This window comes from Callithrix jacchus, chromosome 15, assembly GCF_049354715.1.
Source record: "Callithrix jacchus isolate 240 chromosome 15, calJac240_pri, whole genome shotgun sequence".
Classification (NCBI taxonomy): Eukaryota; Metazoa; Chordata; class Mammalia; order Primates; family Cebidae; genus Callithrix; species Callithrix jacchus.
In genome coordinates, this window is record NC_133516.1 from 12,130,757 (window position 1) to 12,157,489 (window position 26,733).

Here is a 26,733-nt window from a genome sequence, read left to right on the forward strand (position 1 = left end):
CAAGATACAATTCATAAAGACCTTGCTGATAAAATGGGCTGCAGTAAAGCGGCCAGCCAAAACCAAGATGGTGATGAGACTGGCCTCTGGTCGTCCTCACTGCTACTACACTCCCACCAACACCATGACAGTTTACAAACACCATGGCAACATCTCAAAGGGGGAAGCATAAAAATAATCCATTCCTGGCCGGGCACAGTGGCCCACACCTGTAATCCCAGCAGTCTGGGAGGCCAAGGTGGGTGGATCACCTTAGGTCAGGAGTTTCAGAGCAGCCTGACCAGCTTGGTGGAACCCCCATCTCTACTACAAATTAAAAATAAAATTAGCTGGGTGTGGTGGTGCACACCTGTGATCTCAGCTACTTGGGAGGCTGAGGCAGGAGAATCACTTGAGAACCTGCTTGAGGAGTAAACAAGACAGGCATGATCTGGGCTGTCAGAGTCCCTGTGCTGAAACAGGAGAAAAAACTCCACCATTCATTTTCACGTGAAAAACGAAAGGAGGATGAGTCAGTGAGCCTTGAGGCTGAGGTGAGACAGTGCTCAGTGGAGACCTCTCCAACATGGTGACGTTTCAACTGTGATGCTAATAGAAAGGAGAAGCACAGAAAGCCCTCAACTAACAGCAGTCCACAAACACCAGCCCTCAGCGCAACAGTGCCAGGAGGCTGTGACCTGAGAAGAAAGGCACACAAATGACCAGAGTGGCTGGCACAGAGCAAGCAATCCACAGACGGCATGTGGGAAAAGCAGAGAAATCGCAGAGGGCAGCTCACCCATGCCCCTGCAGACCCAATCAGGGGCTGTGAGGTTTACTCCAAGTATAGTGGAAGGCACTACATATGACAGTCCAGAGAATGAGAGGCTCCACCTCCTACTTTCAATGAGCCTGACCTGGCTGCTCTGTGGCATGGCTCTAACTGAGCACTGGAGGGCAGTGAAGGAGGATGGGGTAGAACCTGAGCTTTGTGTTTCGGCAGAGTCAGCAGGCCTTGCTAGGCTGGATACCGGAAGGGAGACAATCATACTTCAGAGTAACTCCTGGGCATCTGGCTTGGGCAGCTGGTAGACCCTGAGAGGAGCTCATGGAGAGGGAAATGGGGACTTTGCCTGGGACACATGAAGCCTGAGGAGGGGTCAAGCACATAGGTAAATATAGAGGTCTGGTATGAGGAGCATCTTCAGGGCCAGGAATGAGAGTCTCAAAGACACAGACAATATAATATTTTTAAGAGGTGGAGTCTCGCTCTGTCGCCAGGCTGAAGTGAAGTGGCGCAATCTCAGCTCATTGCAACCTCCGTGTCCCGGGTTCAAGTGATTCTCCTGCCTAAGCCTCCTGAGTAGCTGGGACTACACGTGCCCACCACCATGCTCAGCTGATTTTTATACTTTTAGTAGAGACGGAATTTCATCATGTTTGCCAGGATGATCTTGATCTCCTGCCCTTGTGATCCACCCGCCTTGGCCTCCCAAAGTACTGGGATTACAGGCATCCACTGAGCTGGGCATTGCTCTTTAACTTTTATAATTTGATCTTTACTTCTGTTATTGTAATTCAGTCCAAAGAAAAATAGTGTGAGGAAAATAAAAATAACATCAAAAATGCTAATATTCTGTTCATCAAAGTTTGCAGTGAAATATCCCATTACAGCCAGGCAGGGTGACTTACCTCTGTAATCCTAGCACTTGGGAGGCCAAGGCAGGTGAATCGCTTGAGGTCAGAATTGGAGACGAGGCTGGCCAACATGGCAAAACTGCATCTCTATGAAAAATACAAACATTAGCCAGTTGTGGTGGTGAGGATTGTAATCTTAGCTACTTGGGAAGCTGAGATAGGAAAATCACCTAAACCCAGGAGGCAGAGGAGCTAAGATCACCCCATTGCACTCTAGCATGGGTGACAAGAGCAAAACTCCAGCTCAAAAGAAAAAAAAAAAAAAGAAAAGATAGGTAGATCCCATTACTTTAAGGCAATGTAGATACAGCCAGACTTTCTACAGAAATCTGAACCACATTATAAAGCGAGAAAAACATACCAGCTAATATTATTGAATACATACAGTACTAAACGGAAGAGGTAATATTTTCAAAACATAAACATTAGTGTAACCTTATTAGACTTATAAAAATAAATTTTTAAATAACAGAAACAGAAGATTCCTTAAACTGCAACTTTTAGGCTAGCATTTACTTACTCAAGATTCAACTAATATAACAGCTATAAAAAGTCAAGAGCTGGGCTGGGCATGGTGGCTCACGTCCGTAATCCCCACATTTTGGGAAGCTGAGGCAGGCAAATCACCTGAGGTAGACCATTCCAGACTAGCCTGACCAACATGAAAAAACTCCATCTCTAATAGAATATAAAATTAACTGTGACATATGCCTGTAATCCCAGCTACTCTGGAGGCTGAGGCAGAAGAATAGCTTGAACCCGGGAAGCAGAGGTTGCAGTGAGTTGAGATTGAGCTATTGCCCTACAGCCTGGGCCACAAGAGCAAAACTCCATCTCAAAAAAAAAAAAGTTAAGAGCTAACCAGGTGGGAGTGGCTCACACCTGTAACCCCAGCACTGTGGGAGGCCAAGGTGGGTAGATCAACTGAGGTCAGGAGTTCGAGACTAGCCTGGCCAATATGGTGAAACCCCATCTCTACTAAAAATATAAAAATTAGCCAGGCGTGGTGGCACTTGCCTGTAGTCCTGGCTACTAGGGAGGCTGAGGCAAGAGGATCGATTCAACCGGAGAAGTGGTGGTTTCTGTGAGCTGAGATCACACCACTGCACTCCAGCCTGAGTGAAAGAGCAAGACTCTGTTTTCAAGGAAAAAAAAAAAAAGAAAAGTCAAGAGCATGGGGAATATTAAAATGAGACATAACCAACAGTCTCCCATCAAAACAGCTCCATTTATTTGCTATCAGTATGTGTTAAGGACTATCTGCTAAACACTGATATTTGTACTAATGTTTCAAGCGCACATTAGTGCTTAGATTTAATATCCTTTGCTGTATACTAAACTTGAATATCATACTTTCGTATTACAAAAAAAGCATCTTTCCCCAAGGCAAATACCATTAATATTGCTTTAAAATTATAAAATGTGAAGACTGTCTTTATAATTTCACAACAGCTGAATATTGTTGTCTTTAAACAAAGTAATCTAATAAACCATCACAACAAAAGCCCCACAACATAATCAGTTTCACCTTATAAAAGCACTGACATTTATAAAAATTGTCAATTTATAAAACAGTGAATTCCTAAAACTTTAATAGCAAATGATTTTTACTCAGAATAGTACTTAATTAACAACATCATAAAATCATAGGCCGGGTATAGTGGCTCACACCTGAAATTCCAGCACTTTGGGAGGCCAAGCCGGGTGGATCACTTGAGGTCAGGAGTTCAAGACCAGCCTGGCCAACATGGTGAAACCCTGTCTCTACTAAAAATACACAGGTTAGCTGAGCATGGTAGTGCACGCCTATGATCCCTGCTACTTGGGAGGCTGAGGCAGAAAAATTGCTTGAAACCGTGAGGCAGAGGTGGCAGTGAGCCAAGATCTCATGCCACTGCACTCCAGTCTGTGCGCAACAGAGCAAGATTGTCTCAAAAAAATAAATAAATAAATAAAAATGTAAGGAAGACGCATTCATTATGGATTTATGCATTACCTGGTATTATGTGAAGCACTGAAGGATGTTATCAAATCTTTGAGATAGATCTTCAGTTCTCACGACCACTAAAGAGCTACTAAGTCTCAGACAGGATAAGAGACTTGGCCAAGCTGACCTCATGATCTGCCCCCCTTGGCCTCCCAAATTCCTGGGATTACAGGTAAATATCAAATTCAACCAAGCAGATCAAGAGAAACAATTAGTTTTTAAAAATCCAATATTAATTAAATCCCTAAGATCCAGGGCTTTGCAAAAATATGTAAATAAATCCCCAATATCCATGCTGAAAGTTTAAAAGAAATGCTAACTGATAATTTAAGAGATACAACTTTTCCTTAGCTTTGCACTAATCTAGAAAAAAAGAATGTTTCTAATATTTAGACGGACACTACGAGATGAACAGTGACTCCACTGTGTAAACGCTCATGAACAAAGTATTGCAGGACTTGTCCAGTTTAGACTTACCGTATTCTCTTTCAGATAGTTCTTCAATGTGTTTACATAGATCAGTGATACGATCATTGCATTTCTCTGAAAATTGAGGAAAGGTCTATTGTCAGTAATATGTCCCTATGTCAGAGCAACACTAACATATAATGACTTATTTCCTATATTTTCCATCTCAACAGTCCATATCATTTGACTTCTTTTGAAAAAATTTTTTCCCTTTTTTGGTGGTTCTTATAATTAGTTTAATTGGAGACTGTAAGAAAAGTTTTCAAGTTTAGTACCTTTTATCCTTTTAATTTCTGAAAAGGAGGAGGGCAGAAAAGATCAATCAAATTAAATAGAACAAGGAGGCCACAGTGAGAATGTCTCCAGGGATCTTTTAGCAAATTTCCTAAAAGATCCACATGTCTCAGCTGTGTGGAAATAAGACTTTACAGCAGCCAGTGAGGTGATGCAGGCCTGTAATCCTAGCACTTAGGGAGCAGAGGTAAGTGGAACGCTTTGAGCTGAGGGCAACATAGCAGAAACTTCCGTCCCCTCCCCCACCTTCCGCTACCCCCTCCATGTCCCCATCTCCTCCAAAAATACAAAACTTAGCCAGACATGGTGGCAGGCACCTGTAGTCCCAGCTACTCAGGAGGTTGAGGTAGAAGAATCACTTGAACCCAGGAGACAAATGTTGCAGGGAACGCAGACTGTAGCCAGCCTGTGCAAAAGAGCAAGACTTCATCTCAGAAAAGAAAAAAACCAAAAAAAAAAAAAAAACAAGTTTAAGAGGAACCCCAAAGCAAAAATCCCAACCCTTTTCCTCCCAATCACTGAAACACCAGGAAGGTGTAATAGTTTTGCAGCATACCTGTAATAGGCTGATAGTGACCCCCACAAGATGCTCATAACCTAATCCCAGGAACCGGTGAACATGACCTCATGTGGTAAAAGGGGCTTTGCAGATATAATGAAGTTAAGGACTTTTGGCCAGGAAGATTATTCTGGCTTGTCACAGTGGAATTGATGTACTCACCCAAATCCTTACCAGAACAGAGCAGGTGATGGAGAGCGATGGGAAGTGTAGTGATGGAAGGAGGAACCTCGAGTCATTCAAGAAGGGCAGCACAAGCTGAGGAGTGCAGGATGCCTCCAGGGCCAGGAAACTCATTCTCCTACAGAGCCTGGGAAGGTACCTGCCCTGCTCCCACCTTGAATCCCTGCGACTGACTTTAGAATTCTGGTCTTCAGAACTGTAAGGGAAAACCTGTGTTGCTTTTTTTTTTAGACAGAGTTCCGCTCTTTTTACCCAGGCTGGAGTGCGATGGCACGATCTCGGCTCACTGCAACCTCTGCCTTCCAGGTTGAAGCAATTCTCCTGCCTCAGCCTCCTGAGTAGCTGGGATTACAGGCATGCACTACCACACCCAGCTAGTTTTGCATTTTTAGTAGAGATGGAGTTTCTCCATGTTGGTCAGGCTGGTCTCGAACTCCCGACCTCAGGTGATCCGCCCGCCTCAGCCTCCCAAAGTGTTGGATTATAGGCGTGAGCCACCATGCCCAGCTACATCAATGTTTTAAGCCCTAAGTGTGTGGTAATTTGTTGCAGCAGAAACAGGAAACTAGTATCATAGTGAAGCCTCAAAACCCACCTGAAGGGGCTGGGTGCAGTGGTTCATGCCTGTAATCCCAGCATTTTCGGAGGTCAAAGTGGGCAGATCACTTGAGGCCAGAAGTTCGAGACCAGCCTGGTCAACATGGTGAAACCCTGTCTCTGCAAAAAAGCTAGCCGGTGTGGTGGCACATGCCTGTAACCTCAGCTACTTAGGAGGCTAAGACATGGGAACTGTTTAAACCTGAAGACGGGGAGGCGGAGATTGTAGTGAGCCAAGATCGTGCCACTGCACTCCAGCCTGGGTGAGAGAGCCAGACTCCATCTCAAAACAAACAACCCACCCCACCTGAAGAAACTTTCCAGTTCGGTCAGGAGTCCCCCACCCAACCCCCAGAAGTAGACCTTTGTTCTTTATGTTTTTTTTGTTTTGTTTTGTTTTTTTGGAGATGGAGTCTGACTCTGTTGCCCAAGCTAGAGTGTAGTGGTGTGATCTTGGCTCACTGTAACCTCTGCCTGCCTGGATCAAGCCATTCTCCTGTCTCAGCCTCCCGAGTAGCTGGGATTAGAGGCAAGCGCCACCACACCTGGCTAATTTTTGGGTTTTTACTAGAGACAGGTTTTGCCATGTTGCCCAGGCTCTACTCAAACTCCTGGCCTCAAGTGATCCGCCTGTCTCAGCTTCCCAAAGTGCTGGGATTAAAGGTGTGAGCCATGGCACTCAGCACTCACCAAGACCTTTGACAGCATGCTTTTCCAGGTGATCAGTCTTTGTCTGGTCTGGCTCTGCCACACTTTCCAGCACACCAAGTTGGAATCCTTACCTACATTTTAGAAGAAAAGGGTGTGTATTTTAATCCCAGCTCGGTATGGTTCAGATCTGCATTTAACTCATGGAACCTGGCTGCTCCCCAGGCCCTGGAGGAAAAAAGGGTCTCTCTGTGGGTATGATACAGGATGGGCCAAGATCATGCCACTGCACTCCAGCCTGGGCTACAACAGCGAGACTCCATCTCAAGAAAACAAAAACAAATGTGGCATGGCAAGGAAAATAATTACTGTGTTACAGTTTCACAGAAACTAAAAGACAATACAAGATGCTGTCTTTTTAGATTAGTATAATTGGTATTCTTATTTTATAGCCAAAAAAATGAGCTCAGGGCAAGTGTGGTGGCTCACACCTGTAATCACAGTATTTTGGGAGGCTAAGGCAGGTGGATCATGAGGTCAAGAGATCGAGACGATCCTTGCCAAAATGGTGAAATCCCATCTCTCCTAAAAATACAAAAATTAGTTGGATGTGGTGGGCACATACCTGTAGTCCAAGCTACTCAGGAGGCTGAGGCAGGAGAATTACTTGAACCCGAGAGGTGGAGGTTGCAGTGATCCAAGATGACACCACTGCAAAAGAGCAAGACCTCATCTCTAAAAAATAAAAAAAATAATAAGTAAAAGACAAACAGGCTCAGAGAATGTTACTTGATTGATTGGACTATGTTGCATGTCTGGACAGTGAAGCTGAGATCAGACTTCCTGTGTAACTCTCCTAGCCTACCAGGATGCCTCTCATAAAGGGAAGACATATAAATTTGGCCTGATGTACAAAGATGCTGGAACAGCCAATTCTACATACAGCACTTCCACGTTCATCAAGGGAAACCTTCAGGGAAGGTGAAGATGCTTCTAGAAGGGACTGGACACCAGTGCCCTTATTTGTTGCCTTTGGGCTTTTCCTCCAAGGGTAACAGTGACCTGAACTGACTGACTGTTCCAATCAACAGGAGAAAATGGTTCCAAGGTCACCAACATCAGGCAAATTCACTTGAGGACCTATCTGTGTGCTTTGACAGACAAAAACTGCTTATGTCAAGGATACTGTATTTCAGAAAAACAATCACATTAACAACTAATAACACTGTAAAATGCTGATGTGTTGAATGCTACTTTAGAAAAATATGCTCAAATGTAGGGAAAAAATTCTGATAGAAAACTACATATCAATTATCTAGCTAGCTATCTAGAGACACGGGCTCATTCATTTTTTTTTTTTTTTTTTTTTTTGGAGACGGAGTATCTCTCTTGTTACCCAGGCTGGAGTGCAATGGCGCTATCTCGGTTCACCGCAACCTCGGCCTCCTGGGTTCAGGCAATTCTCCTGCCTCAGCCTCCCGAGTAGCTGGGATTACAAGCACGCGCCACCACGTTCAGCTAATTTTTTGTATTTTTAGTAGAGACGGGGTTTCACCATGTTGACCAGGATGGTCTCGATCTCTTGACCTCGTGATCCACCCGACTCGGCCTCCCAAAGTGCTGGGATTACAGGTGTGAGCCACTGCTCGAGGCCGGTCTGATTCTTTTGCTCAGGATGGAGAGCAGTGGGATGATCCTAACTCAGTGCAGACCTGCTCCTGGCCTCAGGTGATCCTCCTGCCCCAGCATCCGAAGTGGCAGGGGACACAGGAGGACACGGTTACACCTGCCTTTTTTATTTGCTTGTTTTGTAGAGTGAGGGTTTACATTGCCCAGGCTGGTCTTAAACTCTGGAGTCTTGCTCTGTCAACCGGGCTAGGGTTCAGTGATGTGATCTCGACTAAATGCAACCCCTGCCTCCTGGGTTCAAGCAATTCTTCCATCTCAGCCTCCCGAGTAGCTGGGACTACAGGTGTGTGCCACCACATGCGGCTAATTTTTGTAGAAACCGGGTTTCATCATGTTGGCTACACTGGTCCTGAACTCCTGACCTCAGGTGATCCACCTGCTTGGACTCCCAAAGTGCTGGAATTACACGTGTGAGCCACCAAGCCGAGCCACAGACTTTGTTATTAAATAGCCTAACCCAAGTGGGGCGCCGTGGCTCACACCTTTAATCCCAACAACTCTCAAGGCCAAGGTGAGAAGATGGCTTGTACTCAGGAGTTCGAGACCGGCCTGGGCAACATGGGGGAGGGACTCCCCCCTCTTCCCCTCCCCCGCCATCTCTACAAAAAAATACAAAATATTAGGTCAGGCATGCACTGTGCCTGGCTAATTTTTGTATCTTTTGTGGAGATGGGGTTTTGTCATGTTGCTCAGGCCGGTCTCTCACTCCTGATTCCAAGCCATCCTCCCACCTCGGGCTCCCAAAGTGCTGGGATTACAGGGCCCAGGCAGCCTCAATTTTCCTTTAAGCAGTCCCCCAATGTCGCACGCTTGGATAGTTTTTAATTTTTTAGACCGGGTTTACCTCAGTCTCGCAGGCTGGAGTGCTGTGGTAGGATCATAGCTCATTGCAGCCTTGAACCTTGGGGTTCAAGTAGCTGGGAGGCTGAGGTGGGACTACCGAAATGGGGTCACACTAGTTTGCCAGGCTGCTCCTGAACTCCTCGCCCGGAGAAAACTTCCCACCCTCCAGCGTCCGGACACACTTTTTCTATTTTTGACCCACATAAACTCTGTGCTGGGTCACAGTTTGTTACCTACCCTTCTCCAGCCAGCAGCACACAGGACGCAGCGAACGGTGGAGGTTACCAGGCTCTGCTCCGCGGAGAAAACAACACAGCTCCTAGGCAACACACTTCCGCGTGAAGTCGCCGAAGGTCCGCCTCTGTGACGTCGCCGGAAGCCCTTCTCTGTGCGCCGGAAGCGGGCAGTCGCCATGACGTCGCCGGAGGCGCGCAGCCGCCGTGACGTCGCCGGAGGCGGGCAGCCGCCGTGACGTCGCCGGAGGCGGGCAGCCGCCGTGACCTCGCCGGAGGCGCGGAGCCGCCGTGACGTCGCCGGAGGCCGGCCCCTCACGCGGAGCCAATCGGAAGTAGAGGCGGTGCTGCTGGTTCTTCCAGGAGCGCGCATGTGCAGGTGATGGAAGGTGATGTTGATGGAGGCAGCTGCAGAGCTGGCAGTTCCGCATAGACAGGCTCCCGCCTGGCTTCAGTCAACTATAAGCTCCAAAGAGGAGTTTTAAGATTTCACAGTCTGCAGGGCCAGGAGCGGCAGGAACCTGACGCAGCGAGCAGGTGCTGCACACCAACCTCCCGGCGCCTGGTGGGCACAAGCGCAAGGTCGCGCAGAGGAAGCTCCTCAATGGCCAGTGAAGGGCTACCAGCGCCACTGCTACCCCGGCCACGTATTCGCCTTACCTCAGCCTAGGTACGTGCGACCCCCAATACCTTTCCCAGCCAGGGACCCCAGGAGCGTCCATCACCGCTGCTCATCCTGGGCTGGGTCAGCACCCTCTGCGGCTGCCTCCCATTAGGCAGCTGCACCCCCCAGCTTGACCTTTGATGGCTGTTGCAATAGCCGTAAAGCCTTTGCAACTTTGTAGCTGCTGCCCAGGCTGGAATCCAAGAGTAGGGGGTGGGGAAGAGGCTCTCTTCCCTACCCTCCTTCATGATTCCTGACCACCCCATCCTTCTTCCCGTTTCCTTTGATGTTATTTTGTTACAGCTTTTTAAATATATTTTTTAAATTATTTAACCCCTGGGGGCAGAGACTGAGGAGGGAGGATGATAAGGGAACCCGGACTCTCTATGATGGAAATAAAGAGAAATAACCCCCCCAAAAAAAAGAAGAAACAAAGGAAACATCTTTATAAAAATATAAGGGATTGGCCAGGTACTGTTGCTCACACCCGTAATCCTGGCACTTTGATAGCCTAAGACAGGTGGATCACAAGGTCAGGAGTTCAAGATCAGCCTGGCCAGCATGGTCAAACCCCGTCTCTACTAACAATTAGCCGGGTGTAGTGGCACGTGCCTGTAATCTCAGCTACTTGGGAGGCTGAGGCAGAAGAATTGCTTGAATCTGGAGGATGAGGTTGCAGTGAACAATAATAAGGAAATGATGCTGTTCTTTGTTTTCTTTTGGAGACAGGGTATTGCTCTGTTGCCCAGGCTGGAGTGAGGTGGCACAATTGTTTCTCACTGCAGCCTCAACTTCCTGGGCAGGTGCAAGCAGTCCTTCCCCTTTGGCCCCCCAAGTAGCTGGGATTACAGGTGCATGCTACCAAGCTTGGCTAATTTTTGTATTTTGTATACAAACAGAATTGCACCATGTTGCCAGGCTGGTCTCAAACTTCTAGTCTCAGCTGTCATCCACCCTCAGCTTCCCAAAGTGCTGGGATTACAGGTGTGAGCCACTGTGCCTGGCTATTGCTGTTCTTTTCAAACACATTTTTACCTTTTTTTTTTTTTTATTGCTAGGAGTTTCAGTGTTTTCTATGCTGGAATGCAGTGGTGCAATCTTGGCTCACAGCAGGCTGGTCTCAAACTCCTGACCTCAGATGATCCACTCGCCTAGGCATCCCAAAGTGCTGGGATTACAGGTGTGATCCACTGCGCCTGGCAATTTTGCTCATTTTAGATACTAGAACTTTTTAATTAAAAAAAAGATTTTGCCGGGCATGGTTGCTCACACCTGTAATCCCAGCACTTTGTGAGGCCAAGGCAGGTGGGTTGCGATGTCAAGAGATCGAGACCATCCTGGCCAACATGGCGAAACCCCATCTCTACTAAAAGTACAAAAATTAGCCGGGCGTTTGTCACCCATCTGTAGTCCTAGCTACTTGGGAGGCTGAGGCGGAAGAATCGCTTGAACCCGGGAGGCAGAGGTTGCAGGGAGCTAAGATTGCACCATTGTGCTCCAGCCTGGCAGACTCCGTGTCAAAAAAAAAGAAAACACAAAAATATATATATATATATTTTTTGAGCTGGAGTGCAGTGGCCTGCTCTCCGCTCACTGGAACCTCTGACTCCTGGATTCAAGCCATTCTCCTTCCTCAGCCTCTGTAGTAGCTGGGACTATAGGTACATGCTACCAGCCCCAGCTAAGTTTTGTATTTTTAGTAGAGATGGGATTTCACCATGTTGGACAGGATGGTCTTGATCTCTTGGCCTCATGATCCACCAGCCTTGGCCTCCCAAAATGCTGGGATTACAGGTGTGAGCTACCACCCCTTGCCAAAAAAAAAATTCTATTTTGAGACAGAGTCTCACTCTGACACACAGGCTGGAGTAAAGTGGGGCAGTGTTTTCATATGTACTCTTGTAAGTGGGTAGAAGAGGCTGGGACCTCAACATGATGGGAGGTCAAATTTTTTTTGAGGCAGGGTCTTACTTTCTCACCTAGGCTGGAGTTCAGTGGCAAGATCATAGCTCACTGCAGCCTCAAGCTCCCAGGCTCAAGCAATCAAGGGGGGCTGAGACAGAAGAATCACTTGAGCTCGGGAGGTGGAGTTTGTGATGAGCCGAGATCACGCCATTGCACTCCAGTCTAGGCAGCAAGAGTGAAACTCCAACTCAAAAAAAGTGTTTTCCAGTGGAACACAGTGGCTCACGCCTGTAATCCCAACGCTTTGGGAGGCCACCGTGGGAGGATCAGTTGAGGCCAGGAGTTGCAAACCAGGGTGGGCAACATAGCAAGACCCCGTCTCTACAAAAAATAAAAATACAAAATTAGCCAGGCATAGTGGCACACAGTGTAGCCCTAGCTATTCAGGAGGCAGAGACAGAAGAATTGCCTGAGACCGGGAGTTCAGAACTACAGTGAGCTATGATTGTGCCACTGCACTCCATCCTGGGTGACAAAGACAGACCCTGTCTTTTAAGAAAAATAATCATAAGATTGTGTTTTGGCCTCTGTTCCCTGAAGTCCTTCTGCTTTCCTGAGGATGTCAGCATCCATGTGGATGAGCATGCAATTTGCCTGACTCACTATCCCACATCTTCCTCAGCTCTGATGACTTTTGCTTCCACTCCCCTTAAGCTGCCACAGGAATGGCTCTTGTGACGTCTTTCAGATGGCTACATTTCTGAAATCCTAAACTCCAACATTCTTTCTGCTTGCCCTCTGTGGCAGATTATAGTTTCCAAGGTGGTGGCTGCAACACGTTCTGCCATCCTCTGTGCCCTTCATTTTTAAAAATTTTGAAATTTTTGATTTTTTCAATTTTTTGTTTATTTATCTTTATGTTGTGAGACTGGAGTGTCAGTCTGTCACCCAGGCTGGAGTGCAGTGGTGTGATCTTGGCTCACTGCAACCTCCATCTCCTGAATTCAAGCAATTCTCCTGCCTCAGCCGCCTGAGTAGCTGGGATTACAGGCGTGTGCCACCATGCCTGGCTAAACTTTGTGTTTTTAGTAGAGATGGGGTTTCACCATGTTGGCCAGGCTTGTCTCAAACTTCTGACCTCAGATGACCTGCCTGCCTCTGCCTCGCAAAGTGTCTTGATTACAAACCTGAGCCACCACACCTGGCCTAATTTTTAAATTTTTAAAATAGGAAGCAGTAGAAACTGTGGGGTACTAGATGGGTGGGAGGGAAGAGGGGTGTGGGTTGAAAAACTACCTATTATGTGCTATACTCACTACCTGGGTGCAAAATAGCCTTGTAACAAAGCTGCACATGTATCCTCTGTATCCAACACAAAAGTGGAGAGCTGGTGCAATGGCTCACACCTATAATCCCAGCACTTTGGGAAACCAAGTTGGGTGGGTCACTTGTGCTCAGGAGTTCAAGACCAGCCTGAGCAATGTGGTGACACCCTATCTTTACAAAAATACAAGAATTAGCCAGGCATGGTGGCGTGCACCTGTAGTTCCAGATACTCAGGAGGCTGAGGTTAAGATTGCTTGAATCCAGGAGGTTAAGGCTGCAGTGAACCATGATCACACCACTGCACTCCAGCTTGAGTGACAGAGTGAGACCCTGACTCAAAAACAATAAGAGTAAAATAAAAGTTGAATGTTTTTTGAGACACTCTTGCTCTGTCGCTCAGGCTGGAGTACAGTGGCACAGTCTGGGCTCACTGCAATTTCTGCCTCCTGGGTTCAAGTGATTCTTCTGCCTCAGCCTCCTGAGTAGCTGGGATTACAGGTATGCACCACCATGCCCAGCTAATATTTGTATTTTCAGTAGGAACAGGGTTTCACCATATTGGCCAGGCTCATCTCGGAAGTCCTGACCTCAAGTCATCTGCCTCCCTCAGCCTCCCAAAGTGCTGAGGTTACAGGTATAAGGTACTGCACCTGGCCAAAAGTTACATTTTTTTCCCCTCTCGATGTGGACTCTCACTCTGTCATCTAGGCTGGAGTACAATGGCACGATCCTGGTTCACTGCAAACTCCGCCTCCTGGTTTCAAGTGTTTCTCCTACCTCAGGTTCCTGAGTAGCTGGGATTACAGGCACGCATCACCACAGGCCAGGTAATTTTTCTATTTGTAGTAGAGAGAAGGTTTTGCCATATTGTCAGGCTGGTCTAAAATTCCCAGCCTCAGTTGATCCACCCACCTTGGCCTCTCAAGGTGCTGGGAACATAGGTGTGAGCCACCATCCCCAGACAAAACTGGAATTTTCCTTTTTTTTTTTTTGAGAAGGAGTTCACTCTGTCACCCAGGCTAGAGTGTAGTGTGATGTCGGTTCACTGCAACCTCCACCTCCCGGTCCAAGTTATTCTCCTGCCTCAGCCTCACGAGTAGCTGGGATTACAGGTGTACACCACCACGCCTGGCTAATTTTTGTATTTTTTTAGTGGTGGCGGGGTTTTACCATGTTGGCCAGGATGGTCTCAGTCTCTTGACCTTGTGATTTACCTGCCTCAGCCTCCTAAGTGCTGGTATTACAGGTGTGAGCCACCATGCCTGGCCTTTTTTAAATGTTTATAGAGATGGGAGGTCTCATTATGTTGCCTGGGCTGCTCTCAAACTCCTGACCTCAAGTGATCTGCCCACCTCATTCTTTCAAAGTGCAGGGTTATACGCATGAACCACCACACCCGGCTGCCTTCTGGATTCTTAATAATAGCATGTACTAGGTGTGGTGGCTCAAGCCCGTAATCCCAGCACCTTGGGAAGCTGAAGCAGGCAGATCACCTGAGGTCAGGACTTTGAGATCAGCCTGACCAACATGGTGAAACCTCATCTCTACTAAGTAAAGTACAAAAATTAGCGGGGCATGGTGGCAGGCACCTGTATGTAATCCCAGATAGTTGGGAGGCCGAGGCAGGAGAATCACTTGAACCCGGAAGGTGGAAGTTACAGTGAGTCGAGATTGCACCACTGCACTCCAGCCTGGGTGACAGAGCAAAATTCCTTCTTAATGATAACAACAATAGTAATAATAATGGTATGTGCTCTTCTTCAGACATGACCTTAGCATTGCTCCCATGATGAGGCGAGGTCTGTGCTCCTTCCCCCTGAATTCAAGAAGGTCTGTGACTGGCAGGAGCGATTCAAGGTAGGTCATAAAAGGTGACACCATTTCTCCGTGGTCTTCCTGGGATGCTTGCTCTTTTTACCCAGTCACTATGCAGTGAGGAAGCTAGATCACAGGGAGAGGTGACATTTTGATCTTCCAAGCAACAGTCCCAGCACAGGTTTCAGATGACAGTCAACATCAGTAGCCAGACATGAGACTGAGAAATGCTTTGCGATGACCCAGCCCCAGCCACTGCAACAGCATGATAGTCCCCGAGTGAAAATCACACCTACCTGAATCCAGTCAGCACGCAGAACCATGAAAAATAAAAGTTGTTATTTTTTTCTTTTTTAGATGGAGTTTTGCTCTTGTTGCCCGGGCTGGAGTGCAATGGCATGGTCTCGGCTCACTGCAACCTCTGCCTCCCAGGTTCAAATAATTCTCTTGCCTCAGCCACCCAAGTAGCTGGGATTACTGGCATGTGCCAGCCACCACACCCAGCTAATTTTGTGTTTTTAATAGAGATGGTGATCCTCCATGTTTGTCAGACTGCTCTCGAACTCTCAACCTCAGGTGCTCCACCCACATTGGCCTCCCAAAGTGCTGGGATTACAGGCGTGAGCCACCACGTCCAGCGTGATTGTTATTTTAAACGCCTAAATTTTGGGGGCTATATATTATGCAGTAATACTAACTTAAATATCCTCCTTTCCTTCTAGCTTTTGAATCTTTTACTCACCAAACCTAGTCTTTCTTGGAAGACTTTCTCTGCCTTAATGTTTTCCCAGTGGACCCAGGGAGAGGTAGGTTGGGTTTTCTTCCTACTCATTATGGCTACTCAGAGACCATTTCTTCTTCTTCTCCTTCTTCTTCTATTGCTTCTTTGCCTTCCTCCTCCTCCTCCTTTTTCTTCTTCTTCTACTTCTTCCTCCTCTTCCTCCTCCTCCTTATTCCTCTTCTGCCTCCTCCTCTTCTTTTTCAGCAGGATCTCACCTCCCCAGGCTCAAGTGATTCTCATTCTGCTGCTGCTGCTGCTTTTGTTGCTGCTGCTTCTGTTTCTGCTGCTTCTGCTCTTCTGCTACAGCTTCCCGTCCTCCTCCTTTTCATCCTTCTCCTTCTCCTCCTCCTCCTCCTTTTCCTCAACTTTCTCCTTCTTCTCCAGAGAATCTCACTTTGTCACCCAGACTGAAGTGCAGTGGCATGATCTCAGCTTACTGCAACCTCCACCTCTCAGGTTAAAGTGATTCTCCTGCCTCGGCCTTCCACGTAGCTGGGATTACAGGCACATGCCACCATGCCTGGCTAATTTTTATAGTTTTACTAGACATGAGGTTTCACCATGTTAGCCAGGCTGGTCTTGAACTCCTAACTTCAGGTGATGTGCCTGCCTTGGTCTTCCAGAATGCTGAGATTACAGGCATCAGCTACCGCATCTGGCCCTACAGTCACTTTTAAACCTAGAACCCAGAATCATGTTCCTGGTCTGTGGAGCCTACTCACTAGACCAAAAGACAGGAGCGTGTACATTTTAGAATGGGCACTCAGTCATGGGATGATTCAAGGGATGGGTGCGAGAGAGACACTAGAGTAGGTCTGGGCACATCCCAGTTCCTCATTCTGACTCATCTGGACAAGTAACTATTCTCATTTGAAAGTGAAAAGTAACAAACTCTCATTTGAAAAAATGGGACCAGGCATGGTGGCTCTTGTGTGTAGTCCCAGCACTTTGGGAGGCTGAGGCAGGCAGATCACGAGGTCAGGAGTTCAAGACCAGCCTGGCCAATATGGTGAAACCCTGTCTCTACTAAAAATACAAAAATTATCCAGGTGTGGTGGCACATGCTTGTAGTCCCAGCTACTTGGGAGGCTGAGGCAGGAGAATCACTTAAACCCAGGAGACAGAGGTTGCAGTGAGCCAAGATTGTGCCACTGCATTCCAGCCTGGGCTTCTGACCAAGACTCTGTCTCAAGAAAAAAAAAAAAAAAGGAAAAGGAAAAAGTGGGCCTGGCACAGTGGCTCACACTTGTAATTCCAGCACTTTGACACCTGTAATCCTAGCACTTTGGGAGGCTGAGATGAGAGGATTACTTGAGGCCAGGAGTTTGAGACCAGTCTGGGCAACATAACAAGGTTCCATAACTACAAAAAATTTAAAAAGGTCTCAGCAGAAATGGCAAGAGATTTGGGCAAGAACCGGGGTGATGAACTCTGCCCTGTCTGGGTTGATCCCTCTGGACGTATAGACTGTGACTCTGGTCTTTTCTTCTTCTCCAGGAGCTCATTGCCAAAACTACAGAAAAGCTGTACACGGGATGCAGCCAGAATGACCAGGTGCCTCTAGCCCCTCCACTCCACTGCTCCATGCTGTCCCAACCTTGGGGAGCCCAGGGAGCAGTTAGAGCTCAGCAGTGTCCTGGCTCCCCAGGGAAGCAACACGTCGGCCTTTCAGAGCACCTCCTCCTCCTCGCACAGGTGATCACGCACCTTAGGTTGTGGATGCAGCAGACCTTCTCCACGCTCTCAGGCCTCCTCTGGGATCTCATCAGGAAGATGGCAGATTGGACAGAGGTGTGAGTTCCTGAGTGACACACAGGGCAGAGAGGTGTGATGGCAGCCTGAACAGCAGACTAGGTAGCAGGGGCGAACAGGGTGGGGGTGTCAGGCCTTGCGGCACAGGGGCATGCCAGAATTCTAGGACTGAGTCAAAGCAGCCAGAAGTGGGGCATTCCCTGCAGGCCCCAATACTCCCATGCCAGTCTAGCTCAGCAGGCAAGAAAGACCCACCCTGCATGGGGCCTGGTGTGGTGGCTCACAACTGTAATTCTAGCACTTTGGGATGCACAGGTGGGTGGATCATCTGAGGTGAGGAATTCGAGACCAGCCTGGCTAACATGATGAAATTCTGTCTCTACTCAAAATATAAAAATTAGCTGGGCGTGGTGGTATGCACCTGTAATCGAAGCTACATGGGAGGCTGAGGCAGGAGAATAGCTTGAACATGAAAGGCAGAGGTAGCAGTGAGGTGAGATTGCATCACTGCACTTGGCCTGGGAGACAGAGTGAGACTCCATCTCAAAAAATAAAAAATGAAAGAAAAACTCACCATTTGCAGATTTGAGGGCAGGAAGCTAAGGAATAGCTTGGCTATGCCTGGAGCAGCCAGAGTCACTCCCACCCTGCCTGTGCGCCACATCTCCCATCCCATGCTCTGGTCCCCACCCAGGTCATCTGGCAAGGCCCGGTCACAGGTAAGTCCAGACCACAGCCAAGACCCAGCCACAGGAAAGGCAAGTCAAGGCACAGGGCCTGGCAAAAGGCAAGCAAGGCGCAGGGCCCAACCACAGGCAATGCAAGGCCCGGCTCAAGGCACGGCCACAGGCAAGGCGCAAGGCCCAGCCACAGGCGAGTCTCAGCCTCGGGCATGACCCAGCCAAAGGCAGGGCCTGGATACAGGCAGGGACCGGCCATGGGCTGGGCCCGGCCACAGGTAGGGCAAGATGCCAGGCAAGGCAAGATCTGGCGCGAAACCCGGCCACAGGCAAGGCAAGGCAAGGCGCAAGGCCCGGCCACAGGAAGGCAAGGCCCAGCAAAAGTCATGGCCCAGTGCAAGGCCCAGAAAAAGGCAAGACCTGGCCACAGGCAAGACCCAGCCACAAGCAAGGCAAGGCGCAAGACCTGGCCAAAGATAAGGCCTGGCCACAGGCAAGGCAAGGTGCAAGGCCTGGCCAAAAGCAAGACACGGCCACAGGTAAGACCTGGCCAAAGGAAAGGCAAGGGCCGGTGCAAAGCCTATTCGCAGGCATGGCCTGGCGCAAGCCGCGGCCAAAGGAAACACAAGGCACAAGGCCCGGCCAAAGACAAGGTCCGGTGCAAGGCCAGGCTGCAGGCAAGGCAAGGGCCAGTGCAAGGCCCGGTCATAGGCATGACCTGGAGCAAGACCCGGCCCCAGGTAAGGCAAGGCGCCAGGTCCAGCCAAAGACAAAAAGTGTCTCGAGGAACTCAATTGTGTTTCATATAATTGTGTATATAATGCTTAGTGGATTTAGTTGTATCAGCCTTTTTTTCTTATTTTTACTATTTTATGACTATTTCATGATAATTATTTTATATAAAAATAAAAGTTTTTCAATTCACACAACTTTTTGAATAATTCTAAGACAGATACTTTACATATACATGTACATAAATAACAATGTATCCATATCTCTGCCTCCCAGATTCAAGCAATTCTCCTGCCTCAGCCTCCCAAGTGGTTGGGATTACAAGTGTCTGCCACCATGCCTGGCTAATTTTTGTATTTTTAGTAGAGATGGGATTTCACCATCTTGGCCAGGCTGGTCTCAAACTACTCACCTCAGGTGATCTACTAACCTCCACCTTCCAAAGTGCTGGAATTTCAGGCATTAGTCAAGGTACCTGACTGCTATTTACACAATAATTATATGCATAATTATCTTCAATAGTGTATAAAAGATATTTTAACACAGTTGTCATACTGATAGATTTTGTTGTCGTTTACCATGATTTAATAAATCACCAATGTTTACACGTAGTTGTATTAATAAATTACAGCTACTTTGGGAATTTAGGTGATTTCTATAAACTTAACAAACTTTGCTAGAAATTGAAAAAGTAAAAATCTAAATGTCACCCTTTACATACTAACAGACATTAAAACAATTACATACTTTATAAAAGCCAGCGTATCCTAGAAAAAGATCAAGTGGCTGTCTTTTTAATCAATCCATGGCATTGTAAATTAGTATGTTTTCTGAAGTGTCATTTGATCAGCATTGGGCTTCGAAAGATAGATCCAAAAAAGTTAAGAAAAGGTGATCATAGATACATATATGGAGAGTTTTCCAGAAATGTTGTTCTTTGAAACATTTAAATGTCAAACACTTCTTAAAATATTGTATATTATCTGCCTAACTGTAGAGAAGAAAGACTTTCTAGTATTCTAACTTTTCAGTAAAACTTCAATGCCATGTTATGTAGAATGCCCTGTATTAGACAGAAATAAACAATAAGCAACTTATGAGATGCATAAAAAAGAAATATTAGTTGCAAATTCTAGTGCTAGAGGCTAAAAAAGTTACCATCTATTATGCTACAACTGTGTCATCATGCAGAATAGGTAAGAGGGAAAAATTGTATTTCATTACCTAACCAAAACTTACTGTCATTCAAGTGAAACTATCACACGTTTATTCATTATGAATTCTATGCTACAGACTGTTCTAAGTGCTTCACATGTTCTAGCTTAATTCTCACAGCAACCCCATGACATAAATAACATTTTATACTCATTTAAAGGTTAAGAAACCTAAGAACAGGAAACTTCAATAATTTGCCCATAGCCATACTCAAATTGTAGGGTTTGAACCCAGGAAGTCTGTCTCTGAAAACGGTTTTCCTATCAGTGACATTAAATATGTTGCCACAGTATGTTCCTCAGCCACTGAACTGCATGCAGTATTTTGGGGGAAATGCTTCTTGCATGCTGGCAGAATTGATTGAAAGTTAACAAAGCTTTCAAGTGTGGTGCAGGATTTTGTTCCATTTTATAGAATAATGATTCTCACCTTGTCCCACATCTATACTACTGTCCAACTCTATATCAATGACATCACAAAAAGCCTATTGCATGCCCAGCCAAACCCCATAACAAAGGCACTGTGCAATTCCTACAATGAAGTGCAGCTCTTCTGTTCAAAGCACAGAATGTCTCAGAGGGTGTCATGTGTGTGCTTCTCTGGTTACTCACAAAATGAGTGCCTCCTATGGACTTTCCATACTGGTAGGGATTGGAGCCAAAATAGTAGCAAACCTACATGTTCTGCACAAGTTTCAAAAATGAAAGTAAATTAAAAAAAAAACTCAAAACTCAGTCCTTAAGGAGCTCATGGTCTAGTAGGTGATACAAAGGAAGGGACAGTCATCCTGAAAGTCTTCCTAATAGAAGTAACACCCAAGCTGAAATCCAACAGAAGAGGGTAATCTTATGTTTTCTGAGGGTAAAGTCCACATGACAGCGGTTGCCATGACAAAAGATTTTGGGACCTGGAATAGTAGCTCATGCCTGTAATCCCAGCACTTTGGGAGGCCTGGATGGATCGACTAGTCGAGCCGAGAAGTTCAAGACCAGCCTGGGCAACATGGTGAAACTCTGTCTCCACAAAAAATACAAAAATTAGGCAGGCATGATGGTGCACGCCTGTAATCTCACCTACTTGGGAGTCTTAGGTTGGACGATCGCCTGAGCCCAGGAGGTAGAGGTTGCGTTGAGCCACTGGCTCTAGCCTGGGTGACAGAGTGAGACCCTGTCTCTCTCTCTCTCAAACACACACACACACAAATTAGTTATGTTCTCCTGCTGGATTGATGCCCTTCTGTTTCATCTAGGTTAGAATGCTTTCTGAAATGCAGATGTGCCTATATTCCTACCTGCTTAAACTTATTATGGGATATTGATAATCTACAAGAAAGTAGTTACACTCCTCTGTATGTCTTCCAAAACTTTTGAAGTATTTGATGCTCAATGTATAAACTGTTCTTCCCTCAAATGCCTTGGATTTTAATAAGAGTGAACTATTTATATTTCTTTAACTTGCCACAATAACCCATATGTTTATTGTTTTATATAATGTAATTACCCTGTTAGTAGAAATATAAATAAATAAAATCACTTTAAAATGATAAGTGGCATTGTCCAGTAGAATTGAAGATCCACAAATTTTATAACCCAGATATTCCACCTATCGGAAGATCCTGTCAGGAAAGAGAACCTCTTGACTATTTACATTAGCAGACGTGCTCACAAAACCAAAAAAATTCCAAGTGTACATCAGCAGAAAATGAACGAATATATTTTATGATGCACCATGTATCCTCCTTTGGGTTATCCACTACAAACTCACTCTTGATTATTTACAGAAATAGATTTGGACCCTTTAAATATTTTTTTTCTTTGCCAAGTGTTAAGATGTCCATCTCTGTGAGTAGAAGACATTGGAGAGAAATTCCAAAAAAGTGCTTCCAATCTGCTTTGGAAATGACATGTCTGGTATCTGGCCCAGAGGGTATGCCCGGGTACACCAGCTCCCAGGTTCTGTAGCTCAGGCTGCTGCTACAACACTCGCTTCTTCAACTTCATGGTGGCCGGGAGAACTCAGCAGGCAAGAGCTTCCGATACTGGCCTTTTTTCAAACTTGCAGTGGAGCCCCTCTGAGATGACATTTCTTACCAAACAGCTTTACAAGTGGCCCAGAAGGCAAGTTTCTGGGGAGTCCTGAAGTGTGGATTTACACTGTTTTTCACATGCAACACCAGAGACTTGTTAACATTCAGTGAGGCCAAGGTAGGAGGGAACTGTTCATTGGCTTCTCAAACTTCACCCTGGAAGCAATGGCACTTCCTTATATGTGCTCGTCACATATTATTTAGACTTCTTCTTACATTTTACTAGACAATATTTCATTGTTCAAATTGTTATAATTCATCATTCTTTATATAACATTCCCTATTCACATTATTATGTGTTTTCTTTGTCTTGACGGACCATGAATCTTACTTTCATTTGAATAAATGCTCTCTATCATCTATCTATCTATCTATCTATCTATCTATCTATCTATCTATCATCTATCTCTATCTAGCTGAACCCCTGAAGACTTGTGAAACAAAATAAAGTACCATAAAAATATACAGGTATGATTTCACTCATATAAAATAGTAAACTACATCAAACCAAAACGTAAATAATATAGCCATGTGTGATGAAATCATAGCAGGAAATAACGATAAAGATACAGTTCAAAAAAGTGAAAAAGCACACTGTCATGAGTACATGGGGGACCCAAAGATGTTGAAAATACTATTTTCTTAATACAGCTAGTAGGTTCACAAATGTTCATTACTATTTTTCTCTATCCTTGTGTGTTATATGATAGTGTTTTATATAAATAAGATATTTTTAATAAGTTTCTTATGCTACAGTGTTCACATTTACTAAAAGTGTGATTTAATCACTGTCCCAGTCAGAGACAGTGATCCTCAGCCCTGGAAGGTGGCAGGGCATAGGCCTCTGGCTTGGAGCAGTTGTGCACATTCCCCAGTTTGTTCTATAACATACTGATGTTGTCCTACGTGTGAGGTGACATGAACAGATTAGACTTGATTCTCTGATAATGCCAGATGAGAGTTTTACCATATTTACCCATTCCCCTTGGATGTAATACAGGGTTTAATTCTTCCATTTCAGAATAACCTTGTCTATAATTTTCTTGGTTTTTAGTCCATAACAAGAAAATAAAAGAAAAATAGATATGCAGATAAATATATGAACACTCACATGAGTATATAGTGTCCAGCTTTATTTCTAATATACTGTTTAAACTTCATCAATATCCCCACCATGAGTCTTTCTGAGTGATACACCACACATTCAATGTGGGCTCTCTAAAAAATCCTCTCAGGCTGCTGCTTTCAAAGCCTCTGCAGCTGCCTGCAACAGCAATCTTTCTCTTCACTTCTCCCCTGGCTTTGCAAGGATCCGCTTTCATTTCAATATCAAACAGAGCATCAGAAATTCCTGAAAATGACTCCCTTGAATACTTGCTGTGGCTGCTTGGAGCATGGTCGACATGCCTGTTGGTAAAACAGGATGGTGTTTATTAGTTGCCTCAATGATACCACAAGAGCATGCTACAGTTTTAACACTGAATATTTCTAATTTAACAATTTGAACAAGTCACTTGTCAACTGAACTTCCACATTCAGTTATCTCTAAAGACTAGTCTGGCCAGGGAAGGTAGCACAAGCCTGTAATCACAGCACACTGGGAGCCCAAGGTGGCCTGATCACAAGGTCAGGGGTGTGAGGCTAGTGTGGAAAGCATGGTGAAACCCCAAATCTACTAAAAATACAAACAATTAGCCAGGCATGGTGGTGCACAACTGTAGTCCCAGCCACTCAGGAGGCGGGAGAATTGCTTGAACCCAGCAGGCAGAGGTTGCGGTGAGCCGCAGTCACACCACTGAACTCCAGCCTGAGCTACAGAGAGAGACTTGGTCTCAAAACAAAATGCTAGTCTATGAAATATGTATTAATAAATTATATTTTCACTTTGAGCAAAAACTTAAATGGGTAAGTGGTTCAGTGCTACAAAAGTAACAACAATATAGGAAACACAGCAATCATGCTTGATACCAGAGTATTTAGTTACAATTTCCAAATTCTTCAAAATAAACTACACACAGTTGGTATTAGTATTTCTCAGAGGAGAAAACTGAGGTCTGAGAAATCAAGTGACTGAATTTTCTGTCTCAGGGCACATTACAAGTAAGTCCTGATTTTTAATGCATTATAATAAATTATAGCACAGCAGTGGTCATTGAAGTCTTGTTTCTGATTAGCCAAACTTCTATTTGTTTTTTGTTGTTGTTCTTTTTTAAAAAGTCACACTATCATGTTTGAATACTTAACTTAAAATGTAAAGAATCAGCAGAAACAATTTGGTAATGTTTCACATGACCACGGCAGAAGAATATTTTATAAAACAAGCTAAGAGAGTTCATGCAATAGACCAGAAAGAGAGGAACAAACTCTGAAATAGCTAAATAAGCTCCAGAGTGGTAGCTCATGCTTTTAATCCCATAAATTTGGGAGGCTGAGGTGGGAGGATTGCTTGAGGCCAGGAGTTGGAGACCATCCTCGGCAACATAGGGACAGCCTATCTCGAAAAATAAAAGTACAAATATTAGCTGAGCATTGTGGCACATGACTAATCCTAGTGATTTTGGAGCCTGAGGTGGGAATATTGATTGAGCCCAGGTGTTTGAGGCTGCAGTGAGCTAAGATTGCACCACTGACCTCCAGCTTGAGAGACAGTGTGAGAACCTGTAGCTTAAGAACAACCATGAAATAAGCGGGGGCGATGGGTAAGTTGAACATACCCTGCCATTGCCCAACCAATCAAAATTCCTAAAACATCCTCTTATTCCTGAGCCCGACCCTCTGATAATCCCTGGACAGAAAGACAGAGCCATTTCTGGCTGTCCAATGACCTAACCCCTTCTGCAATACATATACGATCAACCTGCAGATAGTCAATGTTTGGCAGAAAAAAAAGGAATAGTCAAGGTGTAGGAGGAAAAGCACCTCTAAATACCGAACATAGGAAAGAATAAATATATGTTGATTATATACATTACATATAGAAGGATTGACTGGGTTTTGTGTATACATAAACAAAAATATATTTAAAATAGGAAAGGGGCTAGAATTATACACATAAGAATATAACCATGATTTTATATTTTTCTGATGGAACTAGGGAGATACTTAATTTCTACTGTGGCTTACTTGATCTTTACGTTTTCTAAAATATCCATTATTTTAAAATAAGAAACAGAAAGACACTGAAAATAAAGATATGCAAAAATTATCTTACATTGCATGACAATGTATTATATTTATCATTTACTTCATATATTTTGAAATGTTCTAATGGCTTGCAAGAAATCAACTATGATATTTTTCCACGGTACAAAAAAAGAGGAAAATTGACACTCTAAGAGGGACTTATGTTTTCTTTTCCTACCTATAAAAAAGCATATCTGAGAACCCTGAAGATCGATAAATGCTCATTACAGAAACATAAACATCAGGTGATCATTAATTTCTCAAACAGATTGGAATGAGAAATAAGGTGAATATAGTTTTAACTTCATGAAAATGTATTTCCATACACAAAATAGAATTTCAGAACAAAACTGAATTTAATCAGCCATCTCTGGGGATTGGTCCCAGGACTTCGATAGATATGAAAATTTGTGCATACTCAAGTCCTGCAGAACAGACACGTATATATAAAAAGTTGGCCCTCCTCTTCTGTGGAATTAACAGGCGGACAGTGAACAAACCACTCAACAGATGAAATGGATATATCAGTATAATAATCCAGACGGCAGTCAAAATTATTTGATATTTCATCTTTTCAGGTGATTTTCAGGATAATTTAAGCACAGCACTCTCAGAGTCGACTAAGACTTTCTGGATTACGTTGCTGTTCCTCAGTGAGGAAATGTAGCTGAGTATGTGGAATCTGAAGCCGCACCTGATCCCCTTGGGCTAAGTGGCATAACACAACTCTCACCACATGCTTCATGCCCTTTGACACCCTGGTCTTCACATTGTTAAGACAGTGAAGTAGGCAATAATATAAAACAGAAAACAATTCCAGAAACCGTGTCTAGGAGTCCAAATGGAATGTAACAGTTTTGTTTTACTTTGTTTTGTTTTTAGAAACACATTAATAATTCTCTTACCTTACATTTTTCGTTAGTTCTTTATTAGCTACATCTGAGCTTCTCAGATTCAAGCTCATGTCCTGAGTATCATTCTGTGATGAAAGTTGTAACATAACAAAGCTGAACAAAAAATAATTGTTGAGATCTGTTCCATAGAAATAAATTCCCTCACTTAAAAGCCTTTTTACTGGATTGATATCTTTTCTACTTTGTGATATTTTTAGTAAAATCATTTTCTGTATGCAATACTAATATTTAAAAATATAAGTTTGAAAACAAAAAAATAATTTGGCAAGTCATAGTTCACCATCTTTAAAAGTAAAGAGGTGGCCATTCGCATATGTGATTCCTTTCTTTCAATACTGTATTTTGTTTTGTTTTCTTAAAGAGTCTCTCACCAGGCTGGATTGCAGAGGCTTGCTCACACCTCACGACAGCCTCAAACTCCTGGGCTCAAACAATCCTCCTTTCTCGATTTCCTAAGTACCTGGGATTACGGTGAATAATACTGTATTTTCTATCCATTTTT

The 26,733-nt window shown here is 44.8% G+C and overlaps 2 protein-coding genes and 1 long non-coding RNA gene across 61 annotated transcripts in view; 2 read left to right on the forward strand and 1 right to left on the reverse strand.

Annotated features, from left to right (window-relative positions):
- LOC144576507 (uncharacterized) overlaps positions 1 to 9,551 on the reverse strand; it is a 79,507-nt gene extending 69,956 nt beyond the window's left edge. For 37 of the 50 annotated variants that reach the window (XR_013527133.1, XR_013527123.1, XR_013527124.1 and 34 more), the window contains exons 1-6: positions 9,183 to 9,308; positions 6,456 to 6,547; positions 5,160 to 5,364; positions 4,744 to 4,832; positions 4,142 to 4,207; positions 1,672 to 1,764 (exon numbers count right to left, since the gene is read on the reverse strand). The gene's annotated coding sequence lies outside the window, so the exon portion shown is untranslated. Of the gene's footprint in view, positions 1 to 1,671; positions 1,765 to 4,141; positions 4,208 to 4,743; positions 4,833 to 5,147; positions 5,379 to 6,455; positions 6,548 to 7,038; positions 7,149 to 9,182 lie in introns of all 50 variants that reach the window. The other 13 variants (XR_013527103.1, XR_013527105.1, XR_013527106.1 and 10 more) reach the window with 12 other exon arrangements.
- Positions 1 to 26,733, forward strand: part of LOC144576535 (uncharacterized) — a 197,322-nt gene that overhangs the window by 83,663 nt on the left and 86,926 nt on the right. For 9 of the 10 annotated variants that reach the window (XM_078350250.1, XM_078350251.1, XM_078350254.1 and 6 more), the window contains 2 exons: positions 15,611 to 15,694; positions 17,167 to 17,460. In XM_078350250.1, the coding sequence (XP_078206376.1) occupies positions 15,611 to 15,694; positions 17,167 to 17,460 (378 nt within the window). The remainder of the gene's footprint in view (positions 1 to 15,610; positions 15,695 to 17,166; positions 17,461 to 26,733) is intronic. The other variant, XM_078350255.1, reaches the window with a different exon arrangement.
- On the forward strand, positions 9,556 to 15,604 carry LOC144579478 (uncharacterized). Its single transcript, XR_013527151.1, has 4 exons — positions 9,556 to 9,848; positions 13,782 to 13,900; positions 14,838 to 14,930; positions 15,246 to 15,604. It is a non-coding gene; the product is annotated as an uncharacterized LOC144579478 (long non-coding RNA).